Source organism: Pogona vitticeps, chromosome 4 (genome assembly GCF_051106095.1).
Source record: "Pogona vitticeps strain Pit_001003342236 chromosome 4, PviZW2.1, whole genome shotgun sequence".
NCBI lineage: Eukaryota > Metazoa > Chordata > Lepidosauria > Squamata > Agamidae > Pogona > Pogona vitticeps.
In genome coordinates, this window is record NC_135786.1 from 130,952,809 (window position 1) to 130,972,301 (window position 19,493).

The following is a 19,493-nucleotide window of genomic DNA, read 5'->3' on the forward strand; positions in this document are numbered from 1 at the left end:
AGTATTAAGACATTATGAGTTTTGTAAAGCTTTCTCCCATCCCTTTAGTCACACTAAAATCATATTAGCTTTTCCTCCCATAGCCGGACCAGTGGCCTGTTCATTTAACTTTCTGCATAGCTGCAAATGTGGAAACCATTGTAGCAATGTAGATGGGGCTACAGTATTTTGCTTGCCTGTTAGTATGATCAGTCATGCCATCAAGCACACATGGGGCTGGACCTCTGACGTTGCTGCAGCCATTTCCACCTTTGAAACCTGGTCAAGGGGTTCTGGCATTGTTGCTCTTTTCTGCAAGATTCCAACCTTGAAAAAAAAACCAAGACTACTAGATTGTACACCATATTCCAAATAAGTACATCACAACTGTGTATAACATGATTATGAATCTGACGGTTTTATTCTTAGTTCCTTTCCTAGTAATCCCAGTTCCTAGCATTGAATTTATCTTTTCAAGGTAAAGTAAAATGAAATGGCAATAATATTGTTTTTATAAATAAAAATTTAAGATTAAGATGTTTTACTTTTGTAAATATTAGTTATTGGTGATTCATATACACTGTATTTATGTGACATGTACAAGAGGCTCGTGACTGGAGCGGGAGTAGGAGTGTCAAAATAATTAGGTGAGGTACCTGCCCCCCCATACTTTGGACCACAAACCATTACTGATAATGTATGTATCATTGCCAGACAATGAAAATATATCTATCTGCACAGTTCTTTGGTGTGAAGAGCTAGACAAAATGAACTAAATGTCCATTGCAATACCTTTGGAATGTCCAAGACTGCAGTGGGACACAGGAGATATGCAAACAGTAACCCCTAGAATGGGCTGGCTTGATAGAAGTACTAATACTTCTAGGTAGGGCAAGGGGCTACTCAAATGTAAACGATCTTGAGACTAAGGGATTGTGTTGGGCTATTTTAAAGGTGCTGAAGGGCCAGAATTGGGAGAAAAAGGAAGAGAGATCAGCATATGAACTAAAGGACACTTCTGTTGAAGTCAAAGTAAGTACCAGATCTTAGCAACACAGCGCAGTCTTCCAAAGCGAATGAGGCATATAGATAATTATATTGCACATAGGAAACTAGAAACCAAAGGAAGTGGGGGCTTCTTGAAATACTTTTACAGTGGTACCTCACAAGACAAATGCCTCGCAGGACAAAAAACTCGCAAGACAAATGGTTTTGGCAGTGTGGGGGGGTTTGATGACTCGCAAGACGAATGTTCCTATGGCCATGCTTTGCAAGACAAATGTTTTCCGATGGTTGTTGTGGGTTTTCCAGGCTTCTTGGCCGTGTTCTGAAGGTGGTTCTTCCTAAAGTTTCGCCAGTCTCTGTGGCCGGCATCTTCAGAGGACAGCAAACTGTGCTCTGGTGTAGTTTGGCTAGGGCGTGGAGTATTTATGGCTGTGAGTTGGGATGATTAGTGTGTATTGTTGTGGGTGTATTGTTTTCTGTGGATGGGTGATTAGTGTGTTTTGTTGTGGGTGTATTGTTGTGATAAGGAGATTATCTGTCACTGTGGTTGATGGTGGTGATCCCCTTGACCTTGTGGTTGGGTAGAGTTCGTGACCTTTTGCATGCTGTATTTTTGAGAGCTGGGAGCCAAGTTTTGTTGAGTTTCAAACTTTCCTCTTTTTTGTTGAAGTTTTTCTGGTGCTTGTTTTCCGTTTTTTGTTCCTGCCTCATGTTTGCTGATTTTAAAATGTTTTTCTATGATGTTTAAAAAGTTAAATTGTTTTGATTGCAATTTTTGAAATCATCTGCACAATATGTATGGTTTTAAAGAGCACTTAATCAACCTTTTGTAAACTAAATTTGACTTTGTTCTGCCTTTTTTTTGCCCATAGGAACACATTAATTAGATTTCAATTTATTCCTATGGGGAAACGCATTTTGCAAGACAAATTTTTTCACAAGACAACATTAACCGCAGAACAAATTAAATTCGTCTTGCAAGGCACCACTGTATTTTATTTTATTTTGTTGGCAATATGGTATATCCCATGTGGAGGTACTCCTGTGCTGCTCTCTTCTAAATGCAGGCTGGTGAGCAACACCAAGATTCAAAGCTGAAGTTCTCCCTACTCAAAACTCGGAGGCAGCATCTCCAAGAACAGCACCGGCTCCTGATCCAACAGGAACGTCAGAAGATAGAAAAAGAGCTTGCATGCCAAAACAAGGTGACAGGTTGTAAGGGTCAGTGGTGGCTGGGCTTTACTGTTTGCTAGGTTGTAAATCCCCCAGAGAGTGGTTTAAGTTCTATGGGTAGTATATAAGCAGCCACTTTGATTTATTTATTTTTATTTATTTATTTATTTATTTTTGGTATCATGTGCTCATTTAGAAAGGGAAATAATTTCTGTGACTGAGCCAAAAACCCTGAAAAGAAAAAAAAAATAAACAGTAGCACACTAGGAAAAAATCACTTCCTAACAATCATGAGCCTCACAATGTGATTAGGTTCTTCTGAAATTGGTGACGTTTCTTTCATTTTGGTGGGAATGAGAGACGGAGATTGTTTGAAATGTCCAACAGCTTCAACTTTATTTTCATAAACTTCTGGATTAACAAGGTTAAATGGATCAAAACAGCTTAACTCAGGGATTGTTCTATAACTCAAAATCTTCACTTCTGGTGTAAATATTTCACTTCTCACATTGGGGCTGGACCAAAGCGCTCGCGGTTGGTCATCATTCTCATGGGGGCGCTCCTCACCGCACACACCGTCGCACAACAGGGGTGTCTCGCCCAATCTCCCTCTGGAGGTGGGTTGTTGGAGGAGGGACTGGGACGAATCACTTTCCTCCCTCCACCTTGATTGCGGGGGTAAACCACGGCTGTCCATTCTAGAGGTTTCACCACCTTCCCCTCACCACTGGGAGAGGCAGGATCGGGGAGCAATCCACCTCCTGTTTTAAGATTCGGGAATTCTCTTAACAAATCACAGACCTTACTCGCCGCTTCCTGGCCCCCATCTGTCTACACCATGCTGTCTTTTGTGTTTTTCTCCTTCTTGTCAGTTTCCACCCTAAATTCCCACACTTTGCTCCACTCTTTTATAGCCTCCTCCCACACTATCAGATCTTGCTCTTCCCCTTTTTCTCCTTCCTTGTCTTCTGCTAAGCACACCTCTATCGCCTTTTCATCCTTCACCTCCTCCTCCTCTATTTTTATGAGTTCCTCCTCTACATATCCGAACATCTCTTCTTGTCTATCCTTTGCTGAGGACGGCACACTAGCCTCCTGTCCTTCACACACAAATAGAACTAAGAAATAAAACTAAAACCACCACTCTTTTGGCCTGACATATCACACAGCATTGTTGAAAAGACAGCATGAGGAAGATAGAAGCTATGTATGTTACCTTGAGCATATTGGAAGAAAACTGAAATCTAAATGTAATTAATGATATCTACAATCATAGATATTGAAACAGATTTCAGTGTTCCCTTTTATGCATTCCATAGTGTACTGCCAATGCTGGCTAGGGGATTCTGGTGGTTGTAGTCAACTTTTAGCTGCTGGCTGGAGAATTCTAGGAACTTGAGTCCAAAAAGGTGACTATTACATTACATCTCACAATGGCCTGTTCCTTCTTTTCCTAAATTCCCAGATTTCTCCAGACCAGAAAGAAGCTCTACTCTGGCAGAAAGAAAAATCCTTGTTAGCTCTGCATGTGGAGATGCTGCAGAAAGAACAGGCAGAAGCTGAGAGGGATCTGGAAGAGCTTTACCAGGACTACCAACATGAGACAGAAGTGCAAAAAGACCACATCCTACAGGTCATCAGAGCTGTCATCCCCTTTTCCAAACTGGTCCTGGGCAGTCATGTTTCTATGCTTCAACCCAGTACCTGTCTGGTAGCCTCTCTGATATAAACGTGTTCATCTTAGATTTCACTGAGAATCAGTGGAGGGGCAGCTACAGTCCTAGACGGGAAAATTACTTTTGAAAACAATTAATTACTATTATTGCTCCAAGTCTGCTTTTTCTTTACTCACTCCCATAATAATTTGTGTTTTCTGAGTAAATCACTATTCTCAATCTCAAAAATAACTAAAATAGTTACTTCTAGAGATGGGGGTATTCATATTCGTATATGAATACGAACACCCACACACAGGTGGACATAACGAGGGTCCAGCCCCCTGTGGCCAGACTGTCCACTCACCTGTCCACCGCTACAGCCAGTTCCACGCTCCCTTCCAATTGCTCCGGAGCTCACAGTCAATTAGCCACTCATCAGCCTGGCAAGGAGGCTTGTCTTCTCTCCTTCTGCCAGGAGTGGATAGTCGACCGTGAGCTCCAAATATGAATGCTCTCATCTCTAGTTACTTCTTAAAATATTGAATGTTATAAGCCAGTGGCCTATCATCCAGAAAATCTGTCTTCCTCAACACTCATGACAGAACATGAGACATAATGCAAGACAATATATAATATATAATATGTCTCCTCTACCATTTAGTGTGGTCATACCCCACAAGAAAAGTTATTTGTGATTAGTTACTACTGAGCTCTTAGAGTAATCTTAAGGAAATCTTCAGTGGTTAAATGTTAGCATATATGGAAGGTGATGCTTGGAATAATTAACTAAATATTATCTTCAGTGTGTACAGAATTTTTTAAAAAGTAAACCATACATGAAAGGAAGACAGGGGGAAAAAAGGGGGGGGGGTCCTGCTGCCTCTGGCTCCATGACAAAAACAACAATAGCAGTGAACTGGGACATAATAACATCAGGCTCAAGAATCTCAGTGTATGGATAATGTACAAAGCAGCATGTAGCCTACGGATAAGGAAAGAGAGAATATAATACAAAAAGGGAACAAGGGATGCTAACTAGCTGTCACTGCCACTACAGTGGTGCCCCGCAAGACGATGTTAATTCATTCCATTGAAATCGCTGTCTAGTGAAAACATAATCTTGCAAAAACTGTTTCCCCATTGGATGCATTGAAATCTGTTTAATGCGTTCCAGAGGGGAAAAATCATCATTGTTTTGTAAAGATCGCCCATAGGGAAGCCATTTTGCGAAGTGCCGATCAGCTGTTAAAATGGCTGTCTTGCGAAGCATCGTTCCCGAAAACACCTGTTTTGCGAAGCATCAAAATCGTCATCTAGTGAAAAACGGTTTGCAAAGCACTGACCCAAACATCATCCAGCGAAAATCGCCCATTGGAAACACTGTTTTGTAAAGCGCTACAGCGATTGCAAAACCTCATCGTCATGCGGATTCGTCATTTTGCGAGGTCATCGTCTATGGGGCACCACTGTATTGCCCTCTGGTGGCACACAATCATTTGTTGAAGCCTGTTCTACTTTCTTCTCCTTCCAACACGAAGAACCTCTAGAAATCATTTTATTATTGGAGTTCAGTGCATCAAGAGACTCTACTAAAGAGCTCTGGCTGAAATCCAGTTACAAAGTTATGCTGCATAGGCCGTATTTTGGTATTTAAACTTCTCCCCTCCCACAAAGATTCCTCTTTGATCTTAAGTTCTGAAAATAGCAATCAAAGGTCCTGCCAGGACAAGTGATGGTGATTTCCAGACATTTAAGACTTCCTGCTCCCATCCTGGTATCCCCAAAGTTTTTCACAGGATTCTGGTGTGGGGTGAAGAGGAAATATTTAATTACCAGAATATAGCCACAGATGACACCATCAGGCATACATGGCATAACTTTATATTGCTGGATTTCAACCATTTAGTTATGAAAATTATGTTTTATCTGACTGCTCAGTCAACACATGCAATAGCAACAGTTGGTGCTGCAGACATCAAGTAAAGAACCTGCAGAGTCCTAGAATTAAGGTCTACCTTTCACCCACATTTAAACCACTATTTTGTTATAATGAGGGAAACAGTAGCTGCTTCTAGGTATGCCGCTTCGGCAGTTCTGTGATCCAAGGTTTCCCACTTGGTCTATGTGTTCTGTGCCATCAAGTTGGAAACCAACTTACGGTGACCCTAATAGGGATTTCAAGGTAAGTTAGGTATTTAAGGAGCAGTTTTATCAGTTCCACTCTCCTAGTGAATTTCCATGGCTGATCTGAAATTCGAACTCTGTTCTCCAAAGTCCTAGTCCATAGTTCTATCTACTGCACCACACTGGGAACCCCTCCACTTAGCCTATGATGGCAAAATGTAGAGGAGAAAGGCTGAGGGTTTGCCAGTGCTTCCTCTTCAAGGAGCATTTATACCTGCTGAACTGGGAAATGCCATTTGGATGCTTTTGATGGGTGAATCCCATAATTGCCATGCTAATGCGTTCACCAATTTAAAGAGCTGAGTCTTATAAAGATAAGAGCTGCAGTCTTTTTCTCCTTATGATACTACAGATCCCAGTATCAATGCATGACCAGACTGGCTAGAGGCTTTCCATTTATTCTTTGGAAAGTACCAATACTCAAAAATATTAAACATACCACACAGTGGAAAGTCTCCCTATAATTAAGGAGGCATATGCTATACATTTTCTACATAAATAAAGACCCTCAAGAGGTAGCAAGCAATCAACATCATATTCACCTAGCAGTGTACACAATAAACTGAAATGGACAATTCCAGTGCTTTAGCCCCCAAAGGACCTTGGCAGATGCTGCCCCCCCCAAGGAGAGAGAAGCTATCACCACAAATATATTTAAAATACTTAATTGACTGGACAGCTCTCTATATCAGGGGTCTCCAACCCCCAGTCTGCAGCCCGGTTCCGGGCTGTTGCTTTGGCAGGACCGGGCCATGGAGACATATCTCTCCATCCCATGCACTCTCCCCCACGCCCACCTGCATGCACAGCCCACCCACCTGGGTGCTCTACCCACCCACGTATGCATGTACGTGTGCCCCGCCCATCCACGCATGAGTGTGCCCAACCCACCCATGAGCTCACCCTGCCCACCCATGCACACACAAGCATACACCCCACCCACCGACGAGGGGTGCCCTGCCCCTCCACACACGGACCCCCACCCCTCCAGCCAGTTTGCAGTTTGAAAAAGGTTGGGGACCACTGCTCTATATTTTTATTCTCAATTTCTGCAGGCAACTCCTCTGACATTGGTGCATGCAGGGTTGGGGAGTGGATAAGAGCATTTGTATGCATACATTTAAATGGAGGATGATACATACATAAAGATGTTCATATCTGCATGTCAAGTTCTCCAGCACAATCCCAGGGGCAGCCTTCAGGACCAGAAAGGCTGCACACCCCTGCAACAAAGGAGAATGGGCCCTGCAAAATCACCAGGGTAGAGAACTTCTCATTGAACACGTAACATGAAGACAGGTAGCTTCCCTCAGGTTGAGACTGTAGGTGTACAATGGGGAGTCCCACATAGGTGGCTGCACCAACTACAGTTCTTAAAGATGAAGCATTTTCTATGCCCCCTTTCAAGTGATACTGAACTGTATCCCTGGAATAGCAGTGAGTTAAAGCTTTCCTCCAGCATCACAGCAATGCTGTGGAAGATTTTTATGGTAAAGAAAACGCTTTAATCTCACCACTTACTATATTGGGCTGAATAGAGGCCTCTCTATGGTGCAGGAGGGATGGCAGGGCATCCTCTGGCACCTCTGAATCCTGTGGTACAATCAGCCAAATTTCCAGTGAGGAAAAGATCACCACCAGCTGCTTTCTTTTTTGTGGTAAAGTACAGATGATTCTGTAAGGGAGAGATGAGTTGGGTGTGACACTCCAGTGGGGATGAGGAATATGTAAAAGTATGTAAAAATATAAGGGGAAAGACATTTTACATGGGTAGGGGCACAGGAAATGCCATGTATTGCCTTCTCCTGTTTTAGAGGCAATATAGTAATAGATTCTGTACATTTCTTCTGTAGGTTTTCCAGGCATACAGAAGGCATGCTGAAGAGCAGACAGAAGCCCTTGAGCAGAGATATCGAAAGCTGCTACGGGAGTCCCTTCGGGATGCCATTATCCTCTCCGCTCAGAACCAGCAACTCAGAGTTCAAAAGGAACTGAGATACATAGAAAGAGCAATCCAGACAGACCCCTGCCCTTAACACACAGCCATGAGAGCCACTGCTCACCCTAAGAGCTTATATTTCTTCTGAAAGAGAGGCCTAAAAATCAAAGTATTGCGCAGGCACAGACTAGCCTCAGCTTTCCCTCTAGGATGAAAGCAATTACTCCAATCTACATGAATGGTTGGACTAGGTTTGTCTCGTTTCCTTTACCTCTGCCCTCTCTTTGATTACTCACAAGTCCCTGTATGACAATGTAAACAAAGTTAACGAAGCTCATCATTCATCTGAGGTAGAACATTAAAAAAAAGAGCTTTGTGCAAAATCCCAAGACAAGAATGGGTGGTCTTATATTAAACCATGAAAATCCCACGAACAACCCAGCCTTGAGTTTTGCACAGACCCTCATCAGACTGTGTGTTACAGAGGTGGGTGGGTGGGACAGAAATCTTAGCCTAATGTTGAAGTGAGGTTGTCTTGTTTGAGGAACCTTTGAGGATGCAAGTGTAGCACTAGCTCATCATCTGAAGAGCTGAGCCCATACTATAACATCTAGATTTCATAGAATCACAGAATAGTGAAGTTGGAAACATCATGTCCAAGCCCCTGCTTGATATAGGAATATACAGTAAATCAAAGGATATCTGTCAGGTGGTTGTCTAAGTTTCTCTTGAATTCCTCCAGTGTTGAAGCACTCACCATCTCTTGAGATAATTGGTTCCACTGTCTTACTGCTTTAATAGTTAGGAAATTGTTCCTGATATTCAATCGAATTCTGGCTTTCTGTAACTTGAGCCTATTGTTGTGTGTCCTGCACTCTGGGATGATCAAGAACAGATCCTGCCCCTCCTCTGTATGACAGCCTTTCAAGTACAGTATTTGAAAAGTGTTATCACATCACCCTTCTATCTTTTCTCAAGGCTAAACATGCCCAGTTCTTTCAGTCTTTCCACGTAGGGCTTGATTTCTAGCCCACTGATCACCCTTGTTGCCCTCCTCTGAACTTGTTCCGATTTTTTGGCATCCTTCTTGGTGGGGTGTCCAGAACTGGGCACAATACTCAAGATGAGGCCTAACCAGTGATGAATAGAGGGGAACTAGTATCTTGTGGGATTTGGAGACTATACTTCTGTTAATACAGCCCAAAATACCATTTGCCTTTTTTTTTGTAGCCACATCAAACTGTTGCCTCATATTCAGCTTGTGATCTACAATTCCAAGGTCCTCAATTGTAGTATTGCTGAACCAGGTATCTTCATCTTGCAACTCTGCATTTCGTTTCTTTTTCCAAGACACAGTACTTTGCACTTATTCCTATTGAATTTCATTCTGTTGTTTTCAGCCGTCTCCGGCCTATTGAGATCATTTTGAATTTTGTTTCTGTCTTCCAGTGTATAACATTCTACCCAATTTTACATCATCCACAAATTTGACAAGCATTTCTTGCAGTCATTCAACCAAGTCATTAATAAAAATGTTGAAGAACACCGGAGCCAGGTCTGAGCCTTGGGGTACCCCACTTGTTACCTCCTCCCAGTTGGAGGAGCCATTAATCGTCACCCTCTGATTACAATTCTGTAGCCAATTGTGTATCTGACATTTCTAAAACAAAAACAAATGCCATCATACACACATAAGGCTTCATCTTTATCCATACTAGTCATAATTCTAGTCAGTTTCATAAAGCTTCACCCACTTTCAAAAGTTCCCATTGTTTAATTAGCCCAATTCTATACTTTTAACTGAAAAACAGAACTAAGCTCAATAGAGCTTCCTCTGGACTGGCTACTCACTGGGTGTTTCGGCACTCACCCTTATTTCATGAAACAAAGGAGAGAAAGTTGGAGAAAGTCCACCGTGTAAGATGCATAGCCAGACGAAAATCACTGCATGGTTCTTCACACTTACCTGAAATTATTTACAAAAACAGAGAGCCCAAACAATAAGCTGTATTTATTTGAACAGAGGACACTTTCTTCTTAATTTGGATAAAGTTCAATTACTTTAACAGCGTAATTTTTTATTTGTCTACTCATAACAAAATCCTAACGGGACTCACTTGTAGGCAAACATGCATAGGATTGCATCTCAAGGTTAAAATAGTTCAGTGCATTTCCACGTCCAATACAGTAGGATCACAGTATCTGTGGGGGATTGGTTCCAAGTACCCCCACCCACCGACCCATGGATGCTGAAAACTGTGGAAGTATTGAACACTATACATTGCATGGTCTCTGGCTCCTTCTAGAAACCAGTTCTAGTAAATACACCCTTTCTGAGTTTTTTTTATTTAGCATTTTCAGGCAGTGGACAAATGAATCAGCAGATACTGATCCCACGGACAGTGTATGTGTGTGTGTGGTCCTACGGTACTGCAAAGTAGGACAAGTATGGACAAGCATTCAAAATTTCAGTCATCAAGTCTGCGTATAAGTAAAAACAGATTAATCCTACATTGATCCAATATGACACAGCTTGTAAATTAATGTTAGAAGTGAATATTAAGTACTCTATGCTCATCCTATGAAATTTACCACCTGGAAACATTAAAAAGTTTCCCAAGTTAATTCCCAAGTAGTTTTCTTTGGTTGTGTTCTCAAAGTGAACTCCAGAAGAACTCCATGACTAATCTCTTCACAAATTCTCCAGACGAAAGTGCCCCTGTAATTACTTTCTATCCAAATTTATATTCAAAATAGCTTTATTTGTTCCAATGTGGTCATGTTATCTTTGCAGCAAATAAATAAAGCAACGATACAAGCTGTAAAAGAACCCTGGAAACATTTTAAAATCTTATTCCAGATTAGACAATGTTTCATACTTTGAACTAATGCTAGCTGTACACGAGTGTACAGTATATATAAATCCATGTCATAACTGCGGCATCAAAATATTGTATTAATTACCTTGAAGAGGTAAGAAAGCCTCACATGTACATACTCCCAAGAGCACCAAAGGTAAATTGCAAATATGACGCCTGCATTTCTATAATCCGAATTTACAGTGGCTACCACCCAATCAACTTGCTCTTCCAGGTGTCGAAAGGAAAGACACATGGAAGGTTGCTAAACACATTAACAGTGAGGAACAACAAAACTTGAAATGGGTCAGGGGCAGGGTTGCGTGGTCAGTGACAAAATTATGAAACACGACACAATATTTTTCAGTTCAAATCAAAATGTCAATCTCAGTCAGAGGTCCAAATTTAGCTCCATGACAGAAGGGGAAAAATGTATCATACTAGGCAGTTATTTCCAGAAAGGAGTAAGGAGAAAGTGACATAGGATTTTTAGCTCAGATTCTCTTGGCAGACTTTTTAAGCTGTTCACACCTCTTATCATGAACTGTCTTCTTCAAAAGGAAACATTTCATAATTTAAAAAGCATAATTTTCAAAAGGCACTTTGTCATCTCTGATATTTAACACATCAATGGAGTGGAACAGAATCTTTTGGGAAAAAAGAATGGCAAAAAGAAAACATTTTCTCTGCAGTGATGAAATAGAGACTGAAATCCTGTTGCCTAAACTTGCACTGTGTAAGGCTGATTATGTCATCAGTCATGAGATTTTAAAAGAAATCCAAATGCCCCCAAAGTCCCTGAGTTTCTCACTGGTCCCCTTTTGTCATCAGGAGGTTATTAGGGGCTGTGTGATGGGGAGGGCATCTTTAATTTTCAACAATCACCACTGTGAGGATTTTATCTGCTAGAATAATATTTTGAAAATTAAAGAGCTCTCTTCCATTCTGCAATGCCCTGTCCCCAACAATGAAGAGAGCCCATGGGAGCCTCAGGATGTTGAGGGGGGGTGGAGAATGGATTTTTTTTAAATTTAAGAGCAACATAATGACTGATTATGTAATAAGTTTAAGCAACAGGATTTCAGCTTGAGTGCGTTTAAAAAGCTGTCAATACACAGGACTTCCCTTTTTCCAGGCTCATAAAGATTCTACTGCTTCTGAGAAAACTTGCACTAATTCTTTTTCCTTTCTAAACTTACACTTATCTTTCTGCAGAATCTAAGTCTTAGATAAGGAGCATGATAAGCGTAAGCAGATTACTATACAAGACCCCATTATTATCATTAGTAACAGAAATATCTATATATCTCAATCAACCCTTCCCCTACCTGGACTAATCCCTAGTAAAAAGGGCCCATTGTCTGCTTCCTCACCTTGTAACACAATTAATTACAAACTTAATATAAGAATATTGAAGTTCAAGCTGCAGCCCAGCCAGTGAGTAAATATATTTTCCAAAGGCAAAGAGAAGGATAAAAGAATAATATAATGCCAATGTTGACCAATTTCACCCTATTACAGTGGGCTACACCTCCCTCCCTGCCACTGAAATTCTATGATCCATTAGCAACTGGAAGCTTAAAAAATAAGAACTGGAAATGTTTTTTTCTTCAGGAAACAATGTATCATTTTTAAAAAAAACTTGTTTTAAAGCAGAATTCCACTTACTAAAGGGTCCCTGGAGCACCCTTCCCCTCTAAAATTATGAAAAAAAATCTTTTTCTCGTATCACACCGCCAAAATTCATTGGAAGCAGGCCTGGGTATATGTGTGTGTAGGGGCCAAAAAAGCCAAGGGGGTACATATAGATGGCACGCTGTCCTCTCTTTCCTCATTCACAGGGGGTGAATGAAACGAAAATTTGTATAATACTGACACTCACTATAATCCTGATGGCACATCTCAGACAGAGGGTTACTTCCACACAGTGGCTTCTCTTAACAGAAAGAAGCACGGAAACTACTTGACTCCATAATACAAGTTAACAGCCAAGCCAATCAACAGTACAGAAAGAAAGAAAAAGGCTGTGAGGTGCAGGCTAAATAGAAAGACAGAGAGTACAGCATTAACTGTTATGGAGCAGGAAATCACAAAAAGTCTGGTAATGTTAGTACTGTGCTTCATTACTACAGACATGATTAGGCCATTCAGAGCTTGGCTTACAATAACCAACAGCACCCAAAAGGAAAAACCTTCCCAGAACCCAGTGGCTGGGCTACTTGTCAGATGGATGATCACATTCACCAAAACACCAAAAAAATAAAGAAACAAATTTTGGAGGTTAAGAGGCAGGTCCTGGGTCTTCAAGACAACTTCTGTATAGACAGCCGAAAGGCCTGAGATCAGGCAATACAGAAACATCAGCATCAGGCCAACAGGAGTGATGTGCAGTTGCATCTCGGAGACAGGCAAGTGCTGTGGGTCCTGCAGGCCTCCGTATGTATAAAATGCACCAGCTGCTGTTAGCAGGAAAAGAGCTAGCCACTTGCGTAGAGTCAATCTTTGGTGCAAGAATATGCTGAAAAGGAGGGCTGTGCTGCCAATTTTCAAGTTGCTCAGCACCTGGAAGGTACTAGGATCCATGAACAGCTGCAGATGTACCACTAAGTTGTTGTTGGCTGCATACAGCAATGCTGAGAGAGCAAAGGGGGCCGCATGATACCAGGACACAGAGATTCTTAGTTGTCTCCTGTCCCAAATTAGCAGGAACACTAAGGAGAGCACTAACTTGGTTAACTCAATCAACACCACTACAGAGGAGGCACTAAATGGGATTTGGCCATCTTCTTTACTGAGAGTCAAGAGTGGAGCATGGGAGCCATAGATGACAATAGAGAGAATCAACATCAGCCCCCACAGGACTTTCTCAGGTATGATAGGAACAGCAGAGCTGACCAGGCTTCCAGCAGCACAAATGTTATCAAATAACATTTCTGTGATATGGGGAGACAGGGGGAGGATCAGTCTTTACTTTCTATGGCCCGAAGAAAGAATTATTTGTTGTTTTGATTATTTCTATTTACGATTTACATCATCAGGAAGAAAAGTACACAGCAAATTTAATAATTAGATCAGCAAGACAGAAATAGTCTCTATGAGATGTATATGCCAGTATAGTATTCAACATGATAAAAGGGGGAGGGGGAGGAATTGGCATCTTGAATGTTACCAATTTCAGATCTTGTTTTCTGAGCAAGGATACAGATATGTGGTAGGTTCTGAGAGTCTTAAGCAGGACAGGGACTTAATGGTTGCCCGTTTCTTCGTTACAATGACACTGCAGACACATCAGAGAGAGAGAGAGAAACCCATAGGGGGCCAAGCTGATATGCTGAAATTATCTAAGGCCCAGCACGGCCAAAAAATTCTCACAATGCAGTTGAGAATAACTGAAGTCAGACCTGCTGAAATGTCATAATTGTGATTGTTATGTATAATCCAATATAAAACACTTTCTAAATAATATGAATGCTGAAAGAGGAGACAGATGCCCATGACCTATGCAGAGTTGAGACACAAATGGAGGAGCTTTTCTGGAGTGAATCGCTACGTGAGTTCTCTTCTAATCTGGTCCTTTTCTCAATGAGTTGAAGCAGTCTTTGACTACCTTTTCCATATTGGGAACGACGTAGGTCTGAGCAGCATACACTCCAGTACAAGTGCCCACCAAAAATCCCACGATTGCTGAGAATCTGAGTTTGGCTAAAACATACCCAGCAAGGAACCCTTTGAAAAATGGAGATGCCAGCAAAGTGCCATCCTGCAGAGAAACAAACAAACAAAGAATAAGTACCATTTCCCATCATCTGGTGGATTATAATGCAAGACTGGTATAATTTTGCCATCACGTACGTTTTCAATATGGCCAGGTGGCGCAGAATAAACAAATAAAATACAATCCATTGGAAATATTGCTGTGCAGTATTCAAATTAATAATACCCTCTCAGCTACATTATTTTTGCCTCTTGAGAGAATAATAATATAAAACAGATTTCTGGCGATAACAAGCAGAACTACTATTACCTGTCCCACTCCAGCGTGAGCCTCATTTTCTACTCTTCTTCTCAAGTTTTCCAACTGATCCTTCAAAAAAGTAAGATCTTTCAGCTGCGACAGAGAATCCTACACATTAGAAACAAAAATGGCATATTCCACACTGCATGCACACATGCATTTTAGTGTCTTTGTTAAAGAAAGCAATGTCTTAAGAAAAACCGAAGCAGCCCAGGGAATATAATGATATTTCTAATATCTAAAGCCAGTGTTCCATCTCTGGCTATAACTACTGCCCCTTCAGACATTTTGTACTCTGTGGAGTCTGTCCCAAGAGCTTAGTATCAATGAGTTGCGCAAATTATTATAACACCATTTAATCTTTTGCAATGTGGGAAACTGAATTCACTAGTAGGCTAATTTTTAAGTACTGGTTTATAGTGCCAATAATTCGATCTAAAGCCATGAAAAATAATCACAGTCTTATCAGTTGATAAGTTGATCAGTTGATTTTTTAAAAATACTTGGTTGCCATGGGCTTGGCTAGTAAATTCTAAGATTATACAACTAGCTATTATACTTTTAACTTATCATGACCCTAATGGGGTTCTTAAGGGATGTAAAATGTTTAAGGAGTGATTTATTATTGCTATCCTCAGTGAATTTCCATGGTTGGGTGGGTGGGTGGGTGGGGATTTGAATCCAACCCTCCGAGCTGGACTAGGATCCAATACTATCCACTGCAGTATACTGACCCTCACCTAGAGATAACACCAAAAGATTTGGGTTCATTTATGGGCTATTTTTAATTTCTAGAGTCAAATAATATTTGGAGAAATATTGTTGTTTCACCTCCCCAAGAATCCTGGTGATATTCAATAATGCTCTGTATGGGGGCAATTAAGATCTTTTCTTAATCCATTTCTAGTTTATTTCGTTATCTCACCTGAGCATAAAAGGTACTCCACCCGAATCATCATACAAATTAAAACAACTAGCACAGTACTAGAATAATTTAAAACTACACTCAGAAACAAAGGCCTCAAAAGGAAGTTTTATCTTTCCACACTAAGTGAACAAAATTATTCACCCTCAGGTTATAGACTAAAAAGGAGCTAGGAGTGCAGCTTCCTAAATAACATTACAGTACAGAAAAAGCTCTCGTCCAACAACGTTCAATGAGTTTGTGTCAAGAGGGCAGATTTCAAGCCGGCCCTTCTACACTCTTGCAGTAGGAACTCCCCAAAATTGGACTATGATGAAGGCAGCTTTGACTCCCTTTTCAGAGTCTTCTTCTTCTTTTCTTTCGTCCAGCAGGCTTCCCTCACTAATATTACGCTGGCGTGGCCTGTATCAAAGGCTTTAAGGACGGGGGGGCGACCCTGTGGCCATCCAAGGCGAGGATGTCCAAACAGGCCGAGTCTCCCTCCCTGAAAAACGTGGCACAAAAGCCCCATAAAACTTTTGTGGGGGCTGCCTCTTTCTAACCCCGCCGGCAGCTCCCCACCCGACTACCACACCCTTTCTGCTCCGCAAACAAGACAACCCGAGACTGGAATTACTGGCAAAGGCGGCCAACGGGAATGAGAGGAAGCGCGGCTAACCTCCCAACTCTCCTGACCTCTCGGCGCCTACCTTATCGTCCGCCATCTTCCTCGCTCAAAAACGACCCTGTTCCCTGTTGCGCATGCGCGGGCACAGCGCCCCCCCTTCTTTTCACCCACGGCTTCCTTCAGTCGCGTCGACGCTCTTCGAGCAGCCCGGCGCGGGTTTCTGGCTTTCGTCCCAAATCAACCCAAGGGAAATCGGTGGGAAAAATTGGGCTCTTCATAACGGAGAGCCACGTATTGACCGCTCAACAAAAAGAGAAGATGGGGTTTCGTCTATTATTTTTTTTGGCTGGAAATCCAAATAAGACCGCAGGATCCCCTCAAACATGCAGTAGTAAACTGTGGGCTCCACTGCAAGGCTGTCGTGAGCCACTTTCTTGGCCACGACTCCTCCAGGCGTAGGGTTAGCGGTACAGTACCCATGGGTTTGTATTGGCAATCACTGGCTGTAAAACGAAGAGTAAAAACCTGCCACGAAATAAGATTTATGGAGGAAAGAACACGAATAGCTGTCTCTTTTTCTACTTCTTTTGGGTAGGGGACGCGCTGCTACGAAATCAGCGGCGTTTCACTAAAATCCTGGATTCGTTATGTTCCCTCCGGGGGTGGAGGTGGGGAGAGAGAAGAAAAAAAATATGGTTTCGGGAATGTCAACCCGGAAGTTCTTTCTCCAGAAAAAGAACTAAACGACTCTACATTTTTTCTTCTTCTTTGGATTCAACGCCGCTCCCTGCTGTGGGATTTCTGCTTCGTGGCCGTAACGACGGCAGGCGCTTCCCTACGTCAGTATGGCGTCACGGGATGGGATGATTAATTTTTCGCACAACTTTTGTCCTCCGTGCTGAATGGGAGAGTGGCGCAGTTCGCGCTGTTGCAGAGAGATCTCCTTTGCTAGGAGAGATTTCAGAATGGGATGGTTTTGTTGCTTCTCAGTCTGTTTTAGTAATGCTTTGACAATATAGTGCTACTAATTTTTTTTAAATACTTGAATAATTTACTGTTCTTGGCTTTTAATATTATGTCGTTCGTGGTGGTAAGCCACCTTGGGTCCTTTTTAAGGAGAAAGGTGGGGTAAAATATTTCAAATAAGTAAATAATCAGGAACAAATGAGCTTTCCAGTCTGGCAGAAGCAGGAGTTGTCATCAGCTATGGAGGACACACTGAGTGACTGGCATTCTTTGTTGACAGAGATAAAGACAAGGTGAAAGTGGTAACTGCCAACACGCTTTTAATTGGTTTGTTAAGTCTCTACTCCCCTTCCTCTTGTAACATTAGCAACTTTAGATCCCGAAGTTACAACATCTAGCTGGAGTGATTTTTGGATTTTGTGTTTCTCTCCCTCACTGTAGGCTCTGCAACGCCAAGCCAATCCTACACAAAATCAACAAAACGAAAACACAGTATTCATATGCATACTGGTACAAGCACAAGGGGGGGGAGCCATGTGATGCTCTAAAGCCTAATGAATTTATTGTAGCATAACTTCACAATAAATCTGTCATATGGATATAAATGGTAATTAGAAAATGAGCACAAAATTCTTTATTGCTCTAACTGTGGCTGATTGAAATTGCAGCCCCTGCATTTTCTAGATCCAGTAGCTACTGACATGAAGAGGGCTACTCACAGTCACAATGCATTTCCCATCCCTTTCCCATATATACATATGAACCAGCCATTTGTGAGTACTCTTCACCTTTGAGAACTATTCATTCTAAAAGAGTAAACTGGAGTACCTTCGCTGTTGAACTGCAGTGAAGATTGCAGGCGAGACATTCATGTGACTTACGATATTTTCAACAAAGAAGAATATTTAATGGATAAACTGTTTACATATTTCTAACATTCATGAATGCTGTTGATTATCTGAAACAGCACAAATGGGAGGTGTCAGCAGATTTGGGGAAACCCCAATGTTTCTTAGAGTACAAGCAGTCTTTAGAGAGAAAAAAACTCATAAGAAGAACCTCAAAGGACTGAGCCTGTTCAGTGGGTACATAATTTATCTATTTTATTTTTTCCTGCTTTTCTTCCCAAAGTTGGACTCAAGACAGCTCACAGCAAGATGTGTTTCAAAAAGTTACAACATTAAATCACAATTAAAATATAATGTTAAAACAGAATAGAACTAAAAGCAGTTGCAAAGGACGCCAATAAAACTCAATGCCCATTAAAAGCTGTTTCCTAAGTCAGCTACAAAAGTGCCCTGATTCAGTGGGCATACTTTAAACAATGATTGATAATATAGTTACAGAACTATAGTTATAGTTCAGAATGGCTGCCCCAGGCCTTTGGAACTCCATGTCAAGGGAAGCCTGGCTAACTCAGTCTTTTGTTATACTACCTGTAGGCAAAGCCTTTCATCCCCTTTTTTCTCTTTTTATTTCTGAGTATGGCTTTTTAGCTGTTTGTTGAAATAGGCTTTATTTGGTAGATCGTGTTTATTTCTTTTTATTGATAACTTTTAACTAAGTTGTTTTTGTGTTTTAATTGCCTTATCTCATATGTTAGTGTTGTTACCCATCTTGAGTACTGGTAATAGTAGAAAAGCTGAATTTATAAAACAAATAAATCAGTAGACATAAACTGCTGATAAGCACTGTCTTTAAAATACATTATTGTACAGAAGAGGAAACTTTAAAAAAAAGATTATGTCTAATGCAAAACTTGTGAGCATTAGCTAAAACTAAGAATGTATGTGGTTTTTGTGGATTTTGCTGGAGAGCTGAAACAGACATTTGGTCTGATCCAGATGGCAGTCCTTTTGATCTCACAATCCATCTGTAGGCTATCTGCTAATGTAAAAAAAGATCCATGTAAGTAGCTGAAATCCCCACTATCATAAAATGTCCTCTGACCACTTCAGGGCATTTGGGAGTATACATAGAGGAATTCTTTGCTGAGGTGGATAGGCAGGATTTAGCCATTTGAAATCAATTGGCTAACTTCAGTTCTTAATCCCGGTTAGAGTACATCTGCCGAATCAGAGGCCCTTATGTAGCTATTGCTTCAGCAAAGGGTCTACTTTACTCTAGCACTAGTTGGGATTGACCACTGGATTCAGACCTTGATGCATATAAGATAAGCCTCTG

At 41.3% G+C, this 19,493-nt stretch overlaps 3 protein-coding genes across 7 annotated transcripts in view; 1 reads left to right on the forward strand and 2 right to left on the reverse strand.

Annotated features, from left to right (window-relative positions):
- LOC110082121 (uncharacterized) overlaps window positions 1–9,483 on the forward strand; it is a 35,159-nt gene extending 25,676 nt beyond the window's left edge. For all 3 annotated transcript variants that reach the window (XM_072998389.2, XM_072998388.2, XM_072998390.2), the window contains 4 exons: window positions 934–1,011; window positions 2,052–2,189; window positions 3,623–3,790; window positions 7,853–9,483. In XM_072998389.2, coding sequence (XP_072854490.2) covers window positions 934–1,011; window positions 2,052–2,189; window positions 3,623–3,790; window positions 7,853–8,035 — 567 coding nt within the window. In that variant the 3' untranslated portion in view covers window positions 8,036–9,483. The remainder of the gene's footprint in view (window positions 1–933; window positions 1,012–2,051; window positions 2,190–3,622; window positions 3,791–7,852) is intronic.
- A 496-nt stretch (window positions 9,484–9,979) lies between these two features.
- LOC110082122 (SLC35A4 upstream open reading frame protein) lies at window positions 9,980–16,554 on the reverse strand. Of its 3 annotated transcripts, none has more exons than XM_078392516.1 (3): window positions 16,426–16,519; window positions 14,821–14,904; window positions 9,980–14,556 (listed from the first exon to the last, which is right to left on the reverse strand). In XM_078392516.1, exons 1-3 carry the CDS (start codon window positions 16,438–16,440, stop codon window positions 14,359–14,361), a joined length of 297 nt encoding a protein of 98 aa, XP_078248642.1. In that variant the 5' UTR covers window positions 16,441–16,519; the 3' UTR covers window positions 9,980–14,358. The 3 variants fall into 3 exon arrangements, with proteins under 3 accessions (XP_078248642.1, XP_078248643.1, XP_020655074.2); XM_078392517.1 differs by having other exon boundaries at window positions 14,821–14,880; window positions 16,426–16,497; XM_020799415.3 differs by having other exon boundaries at window positions 13,839–14,556; window positions 14,821–14,919; window positions 16,426–16,554.
- On the reverse strand, window positions 10,680–13,727 carry SLC35A4 (solute carrier family 35 member A4). The gene has a single exon (XM_072998391.2). It carries the CDS (start codon window positions 13,725–13,727, stop codon window positions 12,756–12,758), a length of 972 nt encoding a protein of 323 aa, XP_072854492.2. The 3' UTR covers window positions 10,680–12,755.
- Window positions 16,555–19,493: the final 2,939 nt, after the last annotated feature.